The 20,150-nt window shown below is 33.6% G+C and overlaps 2 protein-coding genes across 3 annotated transcripts in view; one reads left to right on the forward strand and one right to left on the reverse strand.

The window, feature by feature from the left end:
- LOC125808456 (ras-related protein RABH1e) overlaps positions 1-20,150 on the reverse strand; it is a 942,753-nt gene that overhangs the window by 850,707 nt on the left and 71,896 nt on the right. The gene's annotated exons all lie outside the window — the stretch shown is intronic.
- LOC125808359 (linamarin synthase 1-like) lies at positions 17,342-19,026 on the forward strand. Its single transcript, XM_049488070.1, has 2 exons — positions 17,342-17,837; positions 18,095-19,026. The coding sequence occupies exons 1-2, from the start codon at positions 17,342-17,344 to the stop codon at positions 19,024-19,026; spliced, it is 1,428 nt and encodes a 475-aa protein (XP_049344027.1).

Raw genomic sequence — 20,150 nt, forward strand, 5'->3', positions numbered from 1 at the left:
AAATACTAGTTAGAATTGTAGTCTTAAGGAATTTTTTTGAGAATTTTGGAGTGGAACAATTATTATTATTATTTTCACTTTAGAACATACTTTAGTGGATATGTTCTCTCAAGTTTGGAGAGGATTTTTTGGAGACTTGAAGAAAGGAGTTCTTCTTCCCCAAGTTTGGAAGTGGGTCTTCTCTATTCATTTTCCTTTGCTTAATTTAAGGTTTAATTTCTTATACCCAGTTGATTTCATTATCATGTTAGGTGTAATTTCTTAGTTCTTGATGTGTGGCTAAAACTCCCCCATTCTTGGGGTGTGATTTAGCAAATATGGGTTGATATTCTTGTTGGGTCTTATTTGCTGATAGGTTAGATGTATTTTAATGGTGATTTCACCTAGTGGTTGTGGTTTAATCTAAAGGGTTTGTAGTTGCAAATACAAATCCACCCATGTGTTTTCGGCTTGCCCGAGAGGGAGGTCACGAAACGAAAACCACTAAAGTGATGGCCTAAAGAGTGGGTCGACATGAGGTTCAGCCCGAGAGGTGAGCCCTAGTCCCATATCCTAATACTCAGCTCGAGAGAGTGAATGGAGTAAGGCGCAGATTGGTCTTCATGCGACAAATGGTTTTCTGAGAGGAACGCATTTGAAACAGGGTAAGTTGCCCGGGAGGGAACTTATTTCCATTTAAAGCTTAGCCTAGTCACTATTATTTTGCAAATTTCCTATCGAAAGCATGTACCCAACAATTTATCTCAACTTGTATTGCGGTCACATCCCAAGAACCTTTCCCCATACTTGATTTTCTTGTTTATTTAGCTGTTTTAATACTTGTTACAAAACCCTCTTTTGATAGTTGACACTTTTGTGTCACCCTCTTTAATTTACAATGTCTTTTATCGCAAATGTCTTTAACTACGACTAACTTGAATGAAATTCTAATTGGTTATTAATTCTCAAAACCGCTCCTTTGGGACACGACCCCAACCCTTGGTTGGGTTACTATATTATTGACGATCGTAGACACACACCGTAGGTCAGTGTTGTTGGTCACGATAAGCATCAGTTATCATCTTCAAAGGAGGAAAAATACTTGAAATGCGGTGAGCAGCTCCTCCCACGAAGTGATTGATTCACGTGGCAATTCAGCCAGCCACTTACATGTTTCTCCCATCAAAGAGAACGGGAACAACCTCAAACATATTGACTCTTGGGATATGTTCTTGAAAGAGAACCGTCCACAAACATCCATGAAGTTTCTAATATGCTCATGGGTATCCTCATAAGCCAAACCACTGAACAACCCCATAAAATAAGCTGCAACATAGTACTTGTGAAATGGAACAAAACGTTCCTTTCTGCCGGAGGCAAGCGAATGGCACCAATTTCACCCATTAGATGGGGGTCATTAGCATTAGGCTCATTGACATCATTGAGGTTTTCAATGTCATCTTAGTGGCCCACTTGGCTACCATTGCTTTCGTCCACACTCATACTTCTTGTTTCAAAACACAAACAAGCAAACCAAAACTAAAATTAAGTAAGTGAAACTATGACTAACAAGAACAAAATTCCACTTAACTAAAGATTCTCAAACAACACCACTCCCCGGTAACAATGCCATTTTGATTTCACGTATCAGGAAGCTTCATCCAATACTAAGTGTCAACGATCGTTAGTCAGTAATATAACCCAACTAAATGAGTTGGGGTCGAATCCCACATGGAGTGGTACGTGTTTAAGAATCAAGAGCAAAGTACGAATATGTTCAAGCCAATCATATGAATAAATATTTACGAATAAAAGCATAATTCAAATTAAAGGGTGACACAAGTGTCAAATAACAGTGGGAGTTTGATTGTAATTATCAACTATAATAGCAGCAAATAACACGAATTAACAAGTAATGAGACGGGTTCTTTGGATGTGATTGGATTATAGACTAAGGTAGACAAATGGGTAAATGCAACTAATAGTAAATAGTTGTAAATCAGTGAATAAGCTAGACTTTAGTGGGGATAAACTTCTCTCGAACAATTTACCCCGAATCAAGTTGGTTTCTCTCGAACACCAACAAACATCAATTAAGAACAGCCTATGCTTTAGTCCATTCACTCTCTCAAGATGAATGTGTGGAAAAGGGTTTAGGATTCACTCTCTCGAGCTGAATCCATGACAACCCAATACCGACAGACCATCAATTCAGTAATCTTAGTTTTAAAACCTCTCTCTCGAGCAAGCCAAAAACACGAAGGTAGAGTTACATTTGCAACTACAACCCTTTAAATTAAACCACAATTACTGATTGAAATCACTTTTAAACAACATTAAACTATCAATTAGCAATAGCCATAAGCTAATCAACCCATAATCACACCCCAAGAATTGGGGTTTTAGCTAGACATCATAAAAAGATAAAAATCGTTACCCAATGGTGTTTCCATCAACTCGGTAAGACTAATTTCGTCTTTAAAAAGGTCCAAATTGAAGAATCTTAAAGACCCACTTCCAATTTCTCAAAAATGGAAAACTTCAATTCTTCAAAGCTAAGGAAAATATTGTCTTAATACTCTCAATTCAAACAAAAAAATTCTATAATATGAAAACTGCTAAACCAAAGATTCTAAACATAATGTTTGAAATTGTATTTATAGTCACCAAAAATATGTTGCGAAGGATCATTCGGCACAGTAAGTCGGGATTGTCGATCAACTCGGCAATCTGCCCTTTGGTCAGTTCAATCGCCTTTTTTCTTTGGCCTTCAACATCTTCAAGTTTTGTAACTTCGGGCGAACCAACATTGCATCGCAGAACCGATCGGTGACACGCCGACTACTCCTTTCTATCACCAACTTGATTTTCTCCTTCAGGGCTTGACACACTAGAACTTTAGGTGAGAAAATAGTCATTCGGCGACTCGCCCAATGGATTAGGCGATCAACATGCCTTCTTTTCTTTGTTCTTTTCGTTGCCTTGTTTCTTTTTGCGCATTAGTGTCCATGCTTTGTTCCTCAATCCATATACATAAAAATCAAGGATTTTACATCAGTTATTGGCACAAAACAAGCATTTGAGGACACTAATTCTATCCAAATCAAGCCCTACATGAGTCCAAATCGTGGACTCATCAAAAGGACACAACCTTTCATAAAGGTCACAACCCTTCGACATAGTCACAACCCTTCATTTCCTATTCACACCTTTAAAACCCAACACATATGAGATATTATGTCGATATAAAAGAAAGTTGAGTGACTGTGTGTGAAAAGAACTGTTAATTGAATGAATTTATATGAAAAATACCCTTAGTTAAATGACTTTGAGGATATCAAAGAAAGTTGATTGACTTTCTGTGAGAAGAATTCTTAATTGGATGACCTTATGTGAAAAAAACCCTTAGTTAAATGACTTTGAGTTTAAAAAAAAAATTGAGTGACTTTTTGTGAAAATAATTCTTAATTGATTGACTTTTTGTGAAAGAACCCTTGCTTAAATGACTTTTTATGGATTTTTTTTAATTAAGTGACTTTGATGTTATAAAGAAAGTTGAGTTGACTGACTTAGTGAAAAAATCAACTCACTCTTTCAATAAAGAATGAGAATTCAAGTAGATATATAGCAACTTATTCTTGAAATATCAATTTTATTAGGAAAATATTATAGGGACATAGAATCCTTGACTTCATATATGAAAAAAATAACCGTGATGGAGCTCATTTCTACCTTCCACTTCCATATTTAATTATGAGAAAAAAAGTCAAAAATATCTTTGGACTATGTAAAGTTGAATAAAAATATTTTAAGTTAATAATTTGATCTAAAAATGCCTCTGCCATTAATAGTTTTATCAAAAAAATACTCCTACTATTGATTAATGGATCAAAATTCCCCCTTTCCAATTAAACATATCATTCCATTTCTTTTTACTAGCGAAAATTGTTGTCACATACTTTTCCTATGAATATTTTTTTTTACTAACAAATGCTAATCATATTTCAATTCTAAAAAGATCAATAACGATTCATGTAATCTAAGGATGGAAATAACTTTTACGGTTCCAACATTGTCCAAACAACACCTCATTCATGGCTAATATGGGCCTTACCAGGAACACCAAACTAAGCCAAGATCTTGCCTTCCCTCGACTACACTAACTCGACCTTAGAGACACCAAAACAGTCCTTTTCTCACCATATCGTAATAGTTCAAGTTGTTGTTAGTCCAACACGAAGTGTTTAGCCTATCATTTAGGCTATTAAAAATTGTGTTTTTAATTAATATTAGAATAGAGAAGAGCAATACCTTAACTGGAAAAGACTTTAAGCAATAATTCTCAAAAGTAGGAACACCAACAATTATTTTATTTAGATGGTAGTGGAAATACAAAGGAAGTAACACCAGAAAGGTTGGCCAAAGTCTGCCTTCTAATAACAAGAGGTGAACCTTTTATAAAAAAGATCGAGAGGAAAATCTGAAGTTCATGACGTAAGTGCTTACGTCATGTTACATTATTAGACCGACATTGGGGTCCTCTACTTTATGAAAGTTTACAATAATTCAAACTTTATAAATAAACATACAATAATTTTAACTTTATAAAAGATAATGTCTTGTCCTCTAATCTTTCACAATTTCTTTCCCTTTAGATTTGCTTGAGCTAGAAGATTCTTCTATCTGATTTCTGAACTATTGAAGAAACGTTCCAATGTCCATTTCCTCCGTGCTATGAACACTTTGAGATTCTCCTGCGAGACAGTTGTCTTCTTCTTCATTATAAGCGGCCATGGATATACCGTTTGAAAATTCTATACCCATATTTTTTACTAAATCTTTTTTCACTTCTTCCATTTATGAAGCAAGAAGTTCAAATTCGGAATAGCCCCTTTTTTCATTTGTAATTTTCTGGTTATGTGTTTAAAGGGACTGATGTCATCTTTATCCTGTATAACTTTTGTTTGACGGTTGCTGGCCTCAATAGATACATTGATCGAGTCTATAATCTCGCGTCCATGAAGTTTTCCCTCCACATCTCTTTGGAGTAACTTACTCCAAATTTTTTTATGGAATTTTGTTTTTAAGCAAGGGAACCCTTCTTAATTTGTTTGAACTTCTATCGTCCATTTCATTATCCATGGGATGGAAAATTCGATAAAAAAATACATTAAGGATATTCCCTTAAAATATACGTCCTTCTGTTGTAATTTTATTATCTTGGGCGAAACATCAACCCATTGAGCATATAATTTTTTGTAATCCTCTGGGAGGATATTCAAAGTCGGACCATATAAAGTCCATCACTGGTAAAAGCAGTTTGGTATATATTATTTGAAAATATTTGAACATATTTTGATGAACCACGAATGCTTCTTATTAGAATTCTCATATAATAAAGCTTTGTTAAAGCTCTCAATGTAATCCCAGTAATTAAACTTAACAACTATTTTTTTTATCCGGATGGGTGTATTCCCATTCCTTCATCGTGCTGATTCCCCATTCTTTTGGGGTAAATATCTTTTTTTTTAATAATAATTTTTGAAAAGTTATAAACCTTCGTAGTATTTGCTAGGTAGAAAAGCTGGAATTCAGCAGACCCAATGGATGAGAGTATAATCTCATAATACATTCTGTATTTGTATGTTGGAACAACATATGATGCCGTATCAAAATATCTCGTCATGATTTTCCAAGGGTCATCTCTCCACTGTAAATCCCATGGCTCAAGAAGGGGCATTTTTTAACCCAAAAGGCATAACATTCCATTCATATTGTCCCATTGGGACGTTAAAGGTTGTTTTATTTTTATGTTCTTCAGAAATTTGTATTTGCCAATAACTTGAATTTAAATCAAATTTTGAAAATACAATAGCTTCATGAATTCTATCTAATAGATCTTTTTTATTGGGAATATGATATCTAATCCATTTTAAAACTTTATTTAAGGGTTTATAATCTATGACAAGTCTGGGTACTCCTCTTTCTTGGTCTGCGTATTAACATAGAAAGCAATACAAGACCATGGAGATTTTGAGGGCCTTATTAATTCCTTTTGAAGAAGAGTATCAATCTCTTTTTTACATAAATCCAAATATTATGAATTCATTTGGCAAGGTCTTGCCTTAGTGGGAATATTATCTTCAGAATATCTTCCTCATAAGGAAGACTTACACATGTTTTTTCCTTTCCCAAAACACATTTGGGTGATCTCCACATATTTGTAGGGAAAATTGATTCTTTAGAATCTCAATTTTTCCTTGAATTTTAGGATTTTGTAAAGTTTCTTCTATGGTAAGACTACAAATCTCATTTTTAAGAAAATCAATTTGTTTATTTTGTAAAGAAATCATATCTTTAACGTCATTAACAAATTTTGAAAATGGTTGAGATATAAAATCTATTCTTATTTTTCTTCCTTCAAAAGTAGTTGTTATTCCAGTCTCATCCCAGAGAGTTATGGGATAAATATGCCAGAAAAAAGACATTCATAAAATGATTTCGTTAGGCATGTTTTTTATTAAAACAAAACTTTCAAGCATACATATATTATTTGTACATATATATGCTTTAGAAATTTTATAGTCAATATCCATTTTATGACCGCTAGCATTTCGAAGACTATGGGTAGTCTTCTTAAAATATCTTGACGGAATTAATCCTTCCTACATACAATTTAAATCAGCTCCACTATCAATAAGAGCAATAAAATCTTTTTTTAAGTTACAATCAATAAAAGAGTTATTTTTGCCAAAGATTTATGAGCTGTAATTAGCTCGATAGTTTCTAAAAATAAATTCTTATTATCTGTAAACTCATTAGGGATATCAGAAATATTACCTTCAGGAATATCAGGAGGAGTACCTTCAACCATAACTTGTTTCCCATGATGATTATTGTCTTTATTTTCTATATAAGTAATTCTCTCATCAAGAATCATATTATGATTTTTGAGAGAAGATATTTCTTTTTTGAGATTATTAATCTCCTTGTAACACCTCGCTATGTGAAAGAACTAGAAAGAGTTAGAATTGGAAATAGTCATTTTAGGAAAGAATGAAAAATCTGAAAATTTGTCAAGTTAAGTTAAGTTTGAGTTTTTGGTCAATTTCAAACGACCATAACTCCTAGATCATGATGATTTAGGTGTGCTTCCAGATACCGTAGGAAAGATCTTGGAATTATCTTTCCAACTCCGTCGAGTTTGTGTGATTCCGAGTTCGTATGAGTGAGATATCCCCATTTGAAGTTGGGTTGTTCAAATAAGGAAAGTCTAAACCGGATTTTGGAGGGGTATTTTAGTATTTTCCTTACCCAATTATTTTAATTCGTTTTTATGGGTTTATTTGGGGTCTAATCAGAATTAGATCAGTTTAGTCAATTGAAAATTCACGCTAGGGATTGAAGAAAAGAGAAAAGAGGAGAAGAAAGTTCAGGATTCATCGATTTCTTGGAGAATTGCGTGTGGATTTCGTCAAGGGGTGATCCCTACAAGGTATGTGAGATCACATAGCGTTGGGTTAGTTCACCCACGCGCCAATCATGATTCAATTTAGCGAAGTTGCATAGTTTTGAAAGCAAATCCTATGAGTTCTTAATGTTAATTCATTTGAAATCTTGTGGGTTCTTGTTGTTGAAGTTTCTTGAGATTGATTCGCGTAATTAGGTGTGATTTCGAGTTGGATCTTGCATATATTGATGATTTAGTTGTTCCTAAGTGTTTGGGGAAAGAACCAAGTTGAAATAGGGGGTTTAGAGTTGAAAAATGAAGGAGAAAAGTCGGAGTACACCTAGGTAGGGGCCTAGGGCGCCGCCCCAGCCAGAGTGCCCCCAAAAGGGTCTCTAAAATTTGGGCTTTGAGGCGCTGCGCCAGCCAGAGCGCCCCAACCCAGCCCCTGAAATTCAAGCGCTGGCGCCCCGCGCCTCTCAGTACGCTAGGGACGCCAGTTCTTCCCATTTTTCCCCCATCTTTCCGTACTAGTTCCTTAGCAATGTACCTATGCTTTATAGTTGATTCCAACACTCTAAGGTACGTCTAAACATCATGAAATCATCCATAAACATGATATCATGAACCTTGAATCCATAATTCATTTCAAGGAAAGTTAATAGTCAAGTCAAGAGTCTAAGCGTTAAGTCAAGAGAAGTTCATAAAGATTTCCAAAAGTCTTTCACAAACGTTGTAACATTGTCTTAAGACTTAAGCTTTGAGTTGAGTAAAGAGTAAGAGTAAAGTTCAATTCCTCAAAGATTATACGGGAACTAAGTATTCCCAAGAGTTAAAAATGTCTTCGCATTTGAGCAAGAAGGGAAACACCGATTTCCAAGAGAGCTTTTAAGCTAAGTTTTGAGTAATTATCTCAAACCAAATAAAGAGTTTTTGTTTTAAAAACTTATGAGCTAAGTATATTTTGAGAGTAGTATTGAGCACCGATATTGGGATTCGAGTTCATAATAACTCAAATCTCCATAAACTATGTAGCCATCATGGGTAGAAAAGGATCATACTTTTTAGATGATTCCTTAAGTGCTTTTTTTTAGCATTGACTAGTGGATCCACTTAGTTAAGGCGTTCTATATGACGGCAAAGTATAAGACAGTTCTGGCAGCGTGGGCAAGACGTTGTATCACCACTTAGGCTCATAGTGGTGGTTGCCAGTTCGAGAATCTCCCACAATAATTATATGAATTTATTATATGAGTAAATTGAGTTGTTATTGCATTTCTTTAACAAAATGAATTGCTATCTACTGTTTTAAATGCTTTGTATAACTGTATCCTATTATTGTTATGTACTTTGCATTTGAGTTAAGTTGTTCATGAGTTGAGTAAAGCCAAGGTAAGTGTATCTTTCAGATTTCTTTCAAGCTTATGTTATGTTTAGTATTCCCCTTGCATACTCGTACATTCAATATACTGATGTCATTTGGCCTGCATCTTTTAATGATGCAGACACAGGTAATCAGGATCAGCATCCAGTGCCTCGTTGATCCAGTTGAGCACTCAGAGTCAGTTGGTGAGCCTCCTTGCTTTCTGTAGGGCTCCTTCTTTTACATTGCTTTTGAGTATTTAGGATGATCGTGGGTCTTGTCCCGACATCCCTCTTTGTTTTAGAGGCTTCACAGATGAGTAGTTATAGTTCCTTAGTCTTATTCATTTAAGATGTTGTTTAAAGACTTGCGTTTGCCTTATTGACTAGTTGAGTTCTTTCTTATTAACATTCTTGAGTTATATTTTTAGACCATTTCTTATGTTTAAGTCTTCTGCTGAGTAAGTAAATCAGGCCAAGGGTTCACTTGGGGCCAACAATGGTTCTCGAGTGCCAGTCTTGCCCAGGGTGTAGGCTCGGGGTGTGACACTCCTCAACCAAGTCTTGAATTATAGTGGGAATATGATCCCTTTGAGATCGCTGTCTCTTTACTTCTGCCATGGCATAAGCATTATTATGAGCGGGATTTTCTTTATGAATTCTAATATACTAGTAGAGGTGCTGGTATTACCAATTTTGTCAATAATTTGGGACTTTAATGTTGGATCATCAATCATCCTGAGCATTTCTACCCAATTATCATTACTGATAACATTGATATTTAAGTCATTGGACTGAGAATACAAATGATAGAATTCGTCCTTATCTTTATTATCACAAGGTTGGTCAATCTGGCAAGACGTACATTCTTCCTCAGATGAGGACATGCAGTCTTCTTCATGAAGAACTTTTAGGTTTTCACTTGTAGAGGATTCCTCTCTGTCACTATTGTTAGGGAATGAATTTTCCGAAGAAGAATTGAGGAGGATTTTATATAAAAAAATCCTTATTATTATCCTCTAGGTAAAGGCTTTTAATCTTATTCTTGACCTAGCAATCCCTTGCATAATGACCTATTCTACAACATTTTTGGCAGGCATTTGATTTATCACTCTTATAAAAGTCCTTTATCCCTTTATAATCTATTTTTCTTTTTTCACGCTTGTCTAAGCGTTTCTTTTTTCTGTACTGCCTATGAGGCTTTTCCTTATAATCTCTTTTTCCTCTACGTCTATTAGACTTATTAGAGGATTCAAGCATATCAATAGCAAATAGCTCACATAATTCACCCAATTGTTGTTTCTTATTGAGATGATACCTCTTTATTTGTTGATTCAATTTGATCTCGTTACATAAAGAGAGACCTTCTTGGGTACAAACACTTATGAGTTTGCCATAAGTATAGGCTTCGTAGTTAATACTCACCCCATCTCCTCTAAGGGCTTCCCTAACCCTTTCTGCAAATAAAGCAGGGAGTTTGTCTATAAACTTCAATTTCCAATGAGAGTCATTACACTCAGGTAATTCCATAACTCTAGATAGGAAAACATACTTGTACCATCTAAAGGACGTAAGGGTTTTACATCTAAGGTTTTGGAGCATAGTCCTAATGGTTTCACTATTATCCGACCATCTTCCAGAAAAATGTTCTATGATGGTTAGGACCAAGGTGTAAACTATATTTGGAATCATTTCATTTTCATCCTTAACAGCATTCAGAATGGCCATACGTTGGGATTCTGAGAGATAATTATCCCACCAACCCTTTAATTGTCTTGTAAATCTAGCAATAATCATATTGGATGTATCTTTTTCAAAATTCTTGTTTTCGAACTATACATAATAATTCTATCAGCCAGGGTATAAATTTTCCTATCAGTAAAACCATCAATATTCCACTCATAAATCTCTGTCCCACTAAAACTATTGGAGACGTAATATTCTTGCCCCTCCAGGAGAATGTATTGAGGAGTAGGCCTAGGATAGTAATACATCCTTTGTACCGGTTTTCTGGCATGTTTCTCTGAGATTTTATTAATCTCATCTGAAATATTATTCCTATCAGTGATATCACTTTCACTTAGTTGGAGAGGATTAATATTTAACCCTTGAAACCTTTCTTGAATCAATCTTTCAATATTATCAAAGCTTTGATAATTTAAAGTCCTTAATTTTTGGAGGGGGTTGAATAGTAGGAGTAGCCTTCTCCTTTCCTTTATCAGGGATTTTAGATTTCTCTAATTCGAAACATAAATGACTAATTTTATCATGTAAAGAAAGAATATGCTCTCCTAAATTCTCACATAAATATTTGTGTAATTATTTTATCGTATTAAAGTTTTAACATACTTAGAAGTAATAAAAGCATTGTCATTGTCATCAAACAACTCTGCAAATGCAGTAAAATATACAATCTTATTATCTTTTTTCAATTTGAAAAAATTGTTGAGGAGGTAGGAGAGTTTTGGTAATTGTACCATCAGATAATTTATAATTCTTTTCTAACATAGAAATATAATTATAAATATATTTCGTCATAAACCATGGCACAAAAGCAATAGCTTTATTTGCGCTAGGAAGATCATTATAAAAATCTTCTTGGAAGAATGTTTGTTGATTATTATAAAAAAAATTTGAAAAATCATTTTCTAAATGATTCTCATTTGGGCTGGAAAAATCCATTTAAAATTTTCTTTCTTACCGGCGACCCCGGTCTAAAATCAATAAGTTCTGATCTATCCATGTAAACCATTTGGAATGTCCATTTCAGACAAAGTAGCTAGGGTCCATATCAGGAGTAACTATATGATTTTGAATCTTGATATTATCAACTCTCTTTCCTTCTTTCATATAAGAAGTGGATACTCTAGAATTATCTTCTTCTCTGATATGAGAAGTAGACGCTCTAGAAGGCATATCAACAATATAATCAACAGGAGATATATAAGATGAGTTAAATCTAAGCATTCTTGAAGGAAAACCTATATTATCAGCATAACTCATTAATAAATTTTGGTCAGTGAATTTGATTCTCACTATCCCATCAGGAGTTTGCTCAATATCAGAAATATCAGGATTTTATTAGTTTTGGGTGGGACTGCCTCTTCGATCACCCACTCCTTAGAAAAATCAATTTCATCCCATTTAATAGGCTTTCTAGTTATAACTTTTGACTTACTAAAAATTTTTCTATCAAAATTGTTTCATTTTTAAAATTCATAATTTTACACATAGGATTTAAAGTTATATAATGGTTTATAGTAAATTCTATAACAAATACATATAACCTTTGTACCAGGTAAATAATCATAACCATGCAATTTTATACTTAATATTACAGTATTTAGAAAATTCTCATCATTCAAAGAAATTTGCAAATTAGGATATGCATTAAAATAAACAGGGTCATAGGTCAAACTGGTTTGAACTGTCCCTATAAGGGATTTTTTCCAATTCTGATTTCTGTCATCCCTCAGAGCTTCTCTAAAGCTCTCTGGTAAGCCTCTTAGAGTGAGGGGCTTAAAAATAACTTGAACCAAACCAATATGCATAAATCTATAATTTTCCCTATAAGGGGCAAAATCACTTTCAGATAATAACCTAAAAGTATCATGATCAGAATCCACAGTAATAGTTTCTTTTGTGATTTTAACAATTTGTTTAAATCCCATTTTTTCAAAAGTACCCATTTGGTATATAACCTTGGGCTGGATTTTAGGAATATTCCATTTATTAAGAAGATATAGTTGTTAAGGCATATCATATTCCTCTTTTCTACTGTTTTTAACAGTAGTATGTTTTTTTAATGATATTCATAAGATTAAGATGCGTCGGACTAACAACACCTCTTTCTACTATGAACATGACTCTGATACCATCTTATTGACATGATCGCTTTGATATAACTACAGGTTCGTTTACGATTCATGTAATCTAAGGATGGAAAGAACTTTTACGGTTCCAACATGGCCCAAATAGTGCCTCATTCATGGCTAACATGAGCCTTATTAGGAACACCGGACTAAGCCAATATCTTCCCTTCCCTCGACTGCACTACCTCGGCCTTAGAGACATCAGAACAGTCATTTTCTCACCATGTCATAATAGATCAAGTTGTTGTTAGTCCAACACGAAGTGTTTAGCCTATCATTTAGGCTATTAAAAATTTAAAAACGTTTTTAATTAATATTAGAAGAGAGAAGAGCAATACCTTAACTGAGAAAGACTTTCAGCAATAAGAAATACAAATGAAATTAATGATGGCATTGTTGTGATCTTATATATATGACCAATATTATATCAGTTAAAAAGATACATGTAAGCATTCTATGTTAATTGATAAAATGATATTAAGAAAAAAAAAATTCCTACATAATTATTAATTAAAGAGTTTTTAAAAGAAAAGAAACAAGAAAATGGTTCTTTAAAAGTAATTTTTTTATCTGGAATAAAATGTATTAAAAAGAAAAGAAATAATATATTTATCGGAAAAAGGACAAATATACCTTTGAATTGTTACAAATTGTATGCATATACCCTCCGGTATCCGTTATACTTAGAGTATGTTTGAAAAGCCATAATGTAATTGGGATTTGATGTAATTGAATGTAATTGAAGGGTAGTAATTACACTATGCATTTCTCAAATGAGAGTTAGGAATTACGTATAATTACACCATGTAATTACATGAGAGTTAGGAATTACGTATAATTACACCATGTAATTACATGAAACTTTTTAAAATTCTTTTCTTCCTTATATTTATATTTGTATTTTTCGTTTTAATTTATTTTATATTTATATTATTTTTTTAAACACAATGCTAAACCCAATCCCACTGTCATCCACAACATGACCACTGATCACCTACGTAATTCAATTCAAAGATTCCAAGTATGTCGAATCAAGGTAGGAAATGAATTGTCAATAAAGAATAGTGAAGATGAACAATATTAGTAGTTTGAGGTTATAAATGAAAGTTCAGTGACTTTCTGTGAGAAGAACTCTTAAGTGAATGACTTTTAGTTAAAAGAACGCTTAATTAGTTAAATGACTTTGAGGTTATAAAAGAAAGTTGATTGACTCTCTGTGAGAAGGACTCTTAAGTGAATGACTTTCAGTTAAAAGAGCTCTTAGCTAGCGTTTGACCATAAATTTCCAAATATTCTTGGCAAATATTATTTGGGTGAAAATTTGGGTGAAATTTCACCATGTGTTTGGCCATAATATTTGGGAAACATATTTCACTTTTTTAGAAAAATATGATTTATACCCATAAGTTTTTAAAAACTATCAAAACTAACCATAAGTTTGTATTACAAGTCAATTGGATCTTCGTTGCAACAAATAACAACTAGTGTCCATGACACTAGAGCAATGTGGTAGTTTGGAGTGAGTGCAACAAGCATCATTCCATATATCGTGAAGTAGACAAAGCACATGACTTTGTTACCCTGAGCCGATTGTTCATCATTTTCATCAACAACCATACCATCACTTTCATATTAACTGAATATTCATCACTACTTTGGTGTTCATGTAAAACATTATGTAATACAACACAACAACTACTATAGAGGATGTTTTTGTAAAAGATAAAACTTTGGTGTAAAATTTCAGTTTTTTAAAGATCCCAAATAATGAGATTTGGCTCAAATACTAGAAAAAAACTAGTTTTTGGGAATTTGAGATATTTGCCAAATAATGACAAATTGTATGGACAAAGACTATTTGCCAAATTTTCCCCCAAATATTACTTGGGAAATCTATGGCCAAACGGGTCCTTCGTTAAATGACTTTGAGATCACAAAAGAAAGTTGAATGGGTCTCTGTTAGATGAACTCTTAATTAAATGACTTTTTGTGAAAAGAACCTTTAGTTATATGACTTTGAGGTTATAAAAGAAAGTTGACTGACTTTCTATGAGAAGAACTCTTAATTGAATGACTTTTTGTGAAAAGAACCTTTAGTTAAATGACTTTGAGGTTATAAAAGAAAGTTGAGTGACTTTCTGTGAGAAGAACTCTTAATTGAATGACTTTCTGTGGAAAGAACCCTTAGTTAAATGACTTTGAAGTTATAAAAGAAAGTTGAGTGATTTTATGTGAGAAAAACTCTTAATTGAATGACTTTTTGTGAAAAGAACCCTTAGTTAAATGACTTTTTCTGAAATAATCCTTAATTGAGTGACTTTGATGTTATAAAGAAAGTTGAGTTGAGTGACTTTTTGGGTGAAAACCAACTCACTCTTTTAATAAAGAATGAGAATTCAAGTAGATCTATAGCAAGTTTTTCTTGAAATGTGAATTTCATTTGGAAAATATTATAGGGACGTAGATTCCGTGACTTCATATATGAAAGAAAAAAAACGTGATGGAGCTAATTTCTACCTTCCACTTCCATATTTAATTATGTGGGAAAAAGTCAAAATTATCTTTGAACTATGTAAAATTGAATAAAAATGATTTAACTTAATAGTTTGGTCTAAAAATATCTCTGTCATTAATAGTTTTGTCCAAAAATACTCCTACTATTGATTTAATGGATCAAAATTTCCCTTTTTCCAATTATATATATCATTCCATTTCTTTTCAAACACATACTTACCTATGAATTTTTTTTTCTATCAAATGCCTATCATATTTCAATTCTAAAAAGATTAATAAAAAATACAGATGAAATTAAAGATGGAGTTGTTGTGATCTTATATATATGACCTATATTATATCAGTTAAAAAGATACATGTAGGCATTCTATTTTAATTGATAAAATGAGATTAAGAAAAAAAACATTATTATTCCTACATTATTATTAGTTAAAGAGGTTTTAAAAGAAAAGAAACAAGAATATGGTTCTTTAAAAGTATTTTTTTTACCTGGAATAAAATGTATTAAAAAGAAAAGAAATAATATATTTATCGGAAAAAGGACAAATATACCCTCGAATCATTACAAATGGTATTCATATACCCTCCATTATACTTAAAACATGTTTGGAAAATCACAATGTAATTGGGATTTGATGTAATTGGTTTAATTGAAGGGTACGTAGTAATTACACTCCTCAATTCCCAAAGGAGGGTTAGGAATTGCGTATTATTTTTTTAGAAAAAAATATTTTTGTTATTCTAATATTTTCTAAAACATATTTTTAGAAAATCACTTCCCTAAAAAAAATAGGGTGAATAAGTTTCTAAGTGAAATAATTGTATTCGCACGTTGATTTAGCAATCAAGAAACAATGCTAAACCCAATCCCACTGATCACCTACGTAATAGTTGCACAAAAAAAATCAAAGGACGACGTAAAACAAGTTGCGTATGACACTACAAAAAAGAGTATTAGTCAAATTTAAACAGTAGATAAAATGATTGTAGTATATTATTGGTCATGTAAAAAGGTTATATTATCACCCTTTTATGGTGATCATTCCAATATAACTCAATTCAAAGATTCCAAGTACGTCGAATCAAGGTAGGAAATGAATTGTAAATAAAGATTGCCGGAAGAAAATATCGAAATAGTTGCTGAGTTATTATGATAGTTAGAGCTGTCAAAAAGGGCCGGCCCAATCCCACCTAGCCCAAGCCTCACGGGCCAAGGAATTTGAAGGGCTAGGGCGGGCCGACCTTCATTTGGAAGGGCCTGAAAATGCTCAACCCAACCCAGACTAGAAGGGCCGAGGGCTAGGGCGGGCTAGCCCTTCTTTTATTCCTTTTTCATTTTTTTTCTTTTCAAACTTATAATTCTATAACATAAAAATAAATAAGAAGATTTTCAAATCAAATATGACAAACAATAGTGTTGTTTCAATAACACTAGCAAAAAATCTAGTATAATTAACATGTATCTCGTATACCAAATACGCGAGCGAGATAAGAGAGTGACAAGCAAGATGGGATGGAGGCGAAGGCGCGAGATTTGTCTATGTATCCTAGATACATGTGAATCTACTTGGATAGGGTGTATCTAGAATAAATTACCCTAATTTTGAGTTCATGTATTTCGTGATACATATATTTGGACGTACCAAAATCTAGTAAGATTCATAATATTACAATATAATGTGTATTTAAGTAATTAGATTATATACTAATGAGATTATTGTAAGCTATAAAAAATTTTGGCCTATGGGCCGACCCCGGCCTGGCCTCGATCAAGCCTCAAGGGTTAAGGGTTTATATGGGCCAGATTTATAAGCCCTAATTTTAAATGAGCTTGAAAAATTCTATCCCGACCCTACCCTAATAACGGGTTGGGTTGGGCCGGCCCATGGGCTAAACCCGTTTTGACGACTCTAATGATAGTTGTTGGAATAGTCATACAAATTATTGCTAAAATAAATGATGAACAAGTTTACAAAAGTCTCAAAGCTAGCTGGAATTTTAGATATTTTTAGAAAAAAATCAAAATATCATTATACTTTGTTTGGATGGTAAGCACTCCTAACCTCCAATCTGAGAAAGCTGTTCGGATGGAGTATAAGAATGGGCTCAATGAACAATATTAGTTCACAAGTCACAACTGAAAAAGAAATAGAACCCTTTAGTAAACATGGACAAGAAGCCTCATGCAGTGTGCATACCATTTCCCGCACAAGGTCATGTAATGCCATTCATGAAATTAGCCAAAATTTTGCACTCAAGAGGTTTCTATGTAACATTTGTCAACACTGAATATAACCATAGGCGTCTAATCCGATCACAAGGCCCTGACTTTGTGAAAGGCTTCCAGGATTTCCAATATGAAACTATCCCGGAAGGATTGCCACAATCAGATCGCGATGTAACTCAAGATCCTGCTTCGTTATGTGACTCAATAAGGAAGAACTGCTTGACTCCTTTTCGGGATTTACTATCAAAGCTTGGTTCATCACCGGTCGTTCCACCAATTTCTTGTATAATATCAGATGGACTGATGAGCTTTGCCATTAAGGCTGCACAAGAATTTGGCATCCTTGATGTCCAATTTTGGACAGCCTCAGCTTGTGGTTATATGGGATATCTTCAATATGATGAACTAGGAAGAAGAGGGATTATCCCGTTTAAAGGTTCGTCCTCAGACCTCAACCTCATACTCCCTCCATTTCAATTAATTTATTTGTTTTATTTTCTGTTTAGTCAGTTTAAAAAAGAATGTCTCTTTCCTTTATTTTGACAGCTGTTTAATTATAACTTTTCACGTGACATATTTAAGATCACACGTACAATTAAAGAAAATTCTACCTTATGGCGCATTATACATATTTTAAGTTTAACACCATAGCATTCAAAAGCCTTATTTACTTTGTTCAACTTTGTGCAACAGATGACAGTTTTATGGAGGATGGTACACTGGATAGAGTTGTTGATGGAATTCCAGGAATGAGAAACATTAGGTTTAAAGACTTGCCAAGCTTTATCATGACTACTGATCCACATGATATTCTGTTAAACTATTTAAGTGATGAAGCACAAAATTGCTTGAAATCTTCTGCGATGATCATCAACACATTCACTGAATTGGAACGTGAAGTCCTAGAAGCGATTGAAGCTAGATTCCCAAATATTTATGTTACCGGTCCACTTTCATTGATGGAAAAAACCATCCATGAAAACAAATTGAGCTCATTTAGGCCAAGTTTATGGAAAGAAGAATTCCAATGTCTTGAGTGGCTGAATGAACAGGAACCAAGTTCAGTAATCTATGTGAATTATGGATGTGTGACATTAATGTCAGACCATCACCTAAAAGAATTCGCGTGGGGACTTGCAAATAGCAAGCATCCATTTTTGTGGATCGTTAGGCCTGACATAGTGATGGGTGATTCAGCCGTATTGCCTGATGAGTTTCTTGTAGAGATTAAAGATAGAGGATTATTAGCAAGCTGGTGCCCACAAGATCAAGTTCTTTCCCACCCATCTATTGGTTTTTTTCTAACACATTGTGGATGGAACTCTACGATTGAAAGCATAAGTGCAGGAGTTCCTCTAATTTGCTGGCCATTCTTTGCTGAGCAGCAAACAAATTGTCGATATGCGTGTGTAGAGTGGGGAATAGGTGTTGAGGTCAATAAAGACGTAAATCGCCAAGAAATCGAAGCAATTATTAATGATATGTTAGAAGGTGAAAAAGGTAAGGAGTTGAAAGACAAGGCGTTGGAGTGGAAGAAGAAAGCAGCAGAAGCAACTGATATTGGAGGGTCTTCATGGAAACACTTTGATACATTCTTGGAAAAACTTCTCCTTAGAAGGGAATAGTATTGGGATATACTATTAACCATGAGGTTAAGTTATAGTATTTTATTTAATCCTTTGTAAAGACTTTGTATTTTATTTTATTTATTATAATAAAGTCTTTGTTTGAATAGATCATTATGTGTATATGTGTGTTCATTACTTATATAGTAGACGATTTTTGTGTACGAAGTTATTTAACTCATACATACAAGATCAAAATTGTCGGTTCTTATAAGTTATAAATTTAAATGTTCACAATCAAAGATGAATGACAGACATCTTGATGATTGTAGCAGAAGATTAATTGTAGTTCGCTCTTAATTATGAAAATGGTAAAATTCCAACTTCTTGTCTAGTATATTTTGTATGTATTAAACAAACCAAATTGTGATATTCGTTTGGGTTCTGAATGTTGATCTCTTCTTGTCTTTTTCTTTTTTTTGCTATTAAATTCCTGAAATGTATATATCTTAATCATTACTTATAAGAATTTTTATCACGCTCCGAGCCTACACTCTGGACGTGGCCGGCACTCGAGAACCATTTCTGATCCCCAAGCAAACCCTTGGCCTGGCTGACTACTTAGCGGAAGATTTACTCAAGCGATAACAAGCTTAGAAATAGACTTTAGAACATTCAAACTCAAGCAAATACTTAACTCAAACTATCGGAAAATACTTAATTGCAATGGTAATAATACTTTGCAAAAAAGTCTCAAAACATCTCAAACAATAGGGAAATACTTAGAGACCCCTCAACTCTAACTATCTGTGAAGCCTCAATAGTTCAACATGGATGTTGGGACAAGACCCAAAACACCTTGAAAGGACTAAACTGAAAGGAAAAAGGAAAATCCTTCGAAATGCAATTAGGAGGCTCACCAAAGCTAACTAGATTGTCAAATGATCTCAACGAAGCGCATGTTGATGATCCTGAACACTTGTATCTACATCATAAAAGACGCTAGTCGAATGACATCAGTATATTTGAATGTACGAGTATGTAATATGGCTAAGTAAAACAATAACTGAACCGAGGGACTAAAAGCAACCCAACATTATACCAATACATGAATGTGAAGTGAAAACCCTTTTAACTTTACAATAAGATATGCAATAAAAGCAATATGAAAATAATGTACTTTA

Source organism: Solanum verrucosum, unplaced genomic scaffold (genome assembly GCF_900185275.1).
Source record: "Solanum verrucosum unplaced genomic scaffold, falcon-dt-bn FXZP01000112.1, whole genome shotgun sequence".
Lineage (NCBI taxonomy): Eukaryota > Viridiplantae > Streptophyta > Magnoliopsida > Solanales > Solanaceae > Solanum > Solanum verrucosum.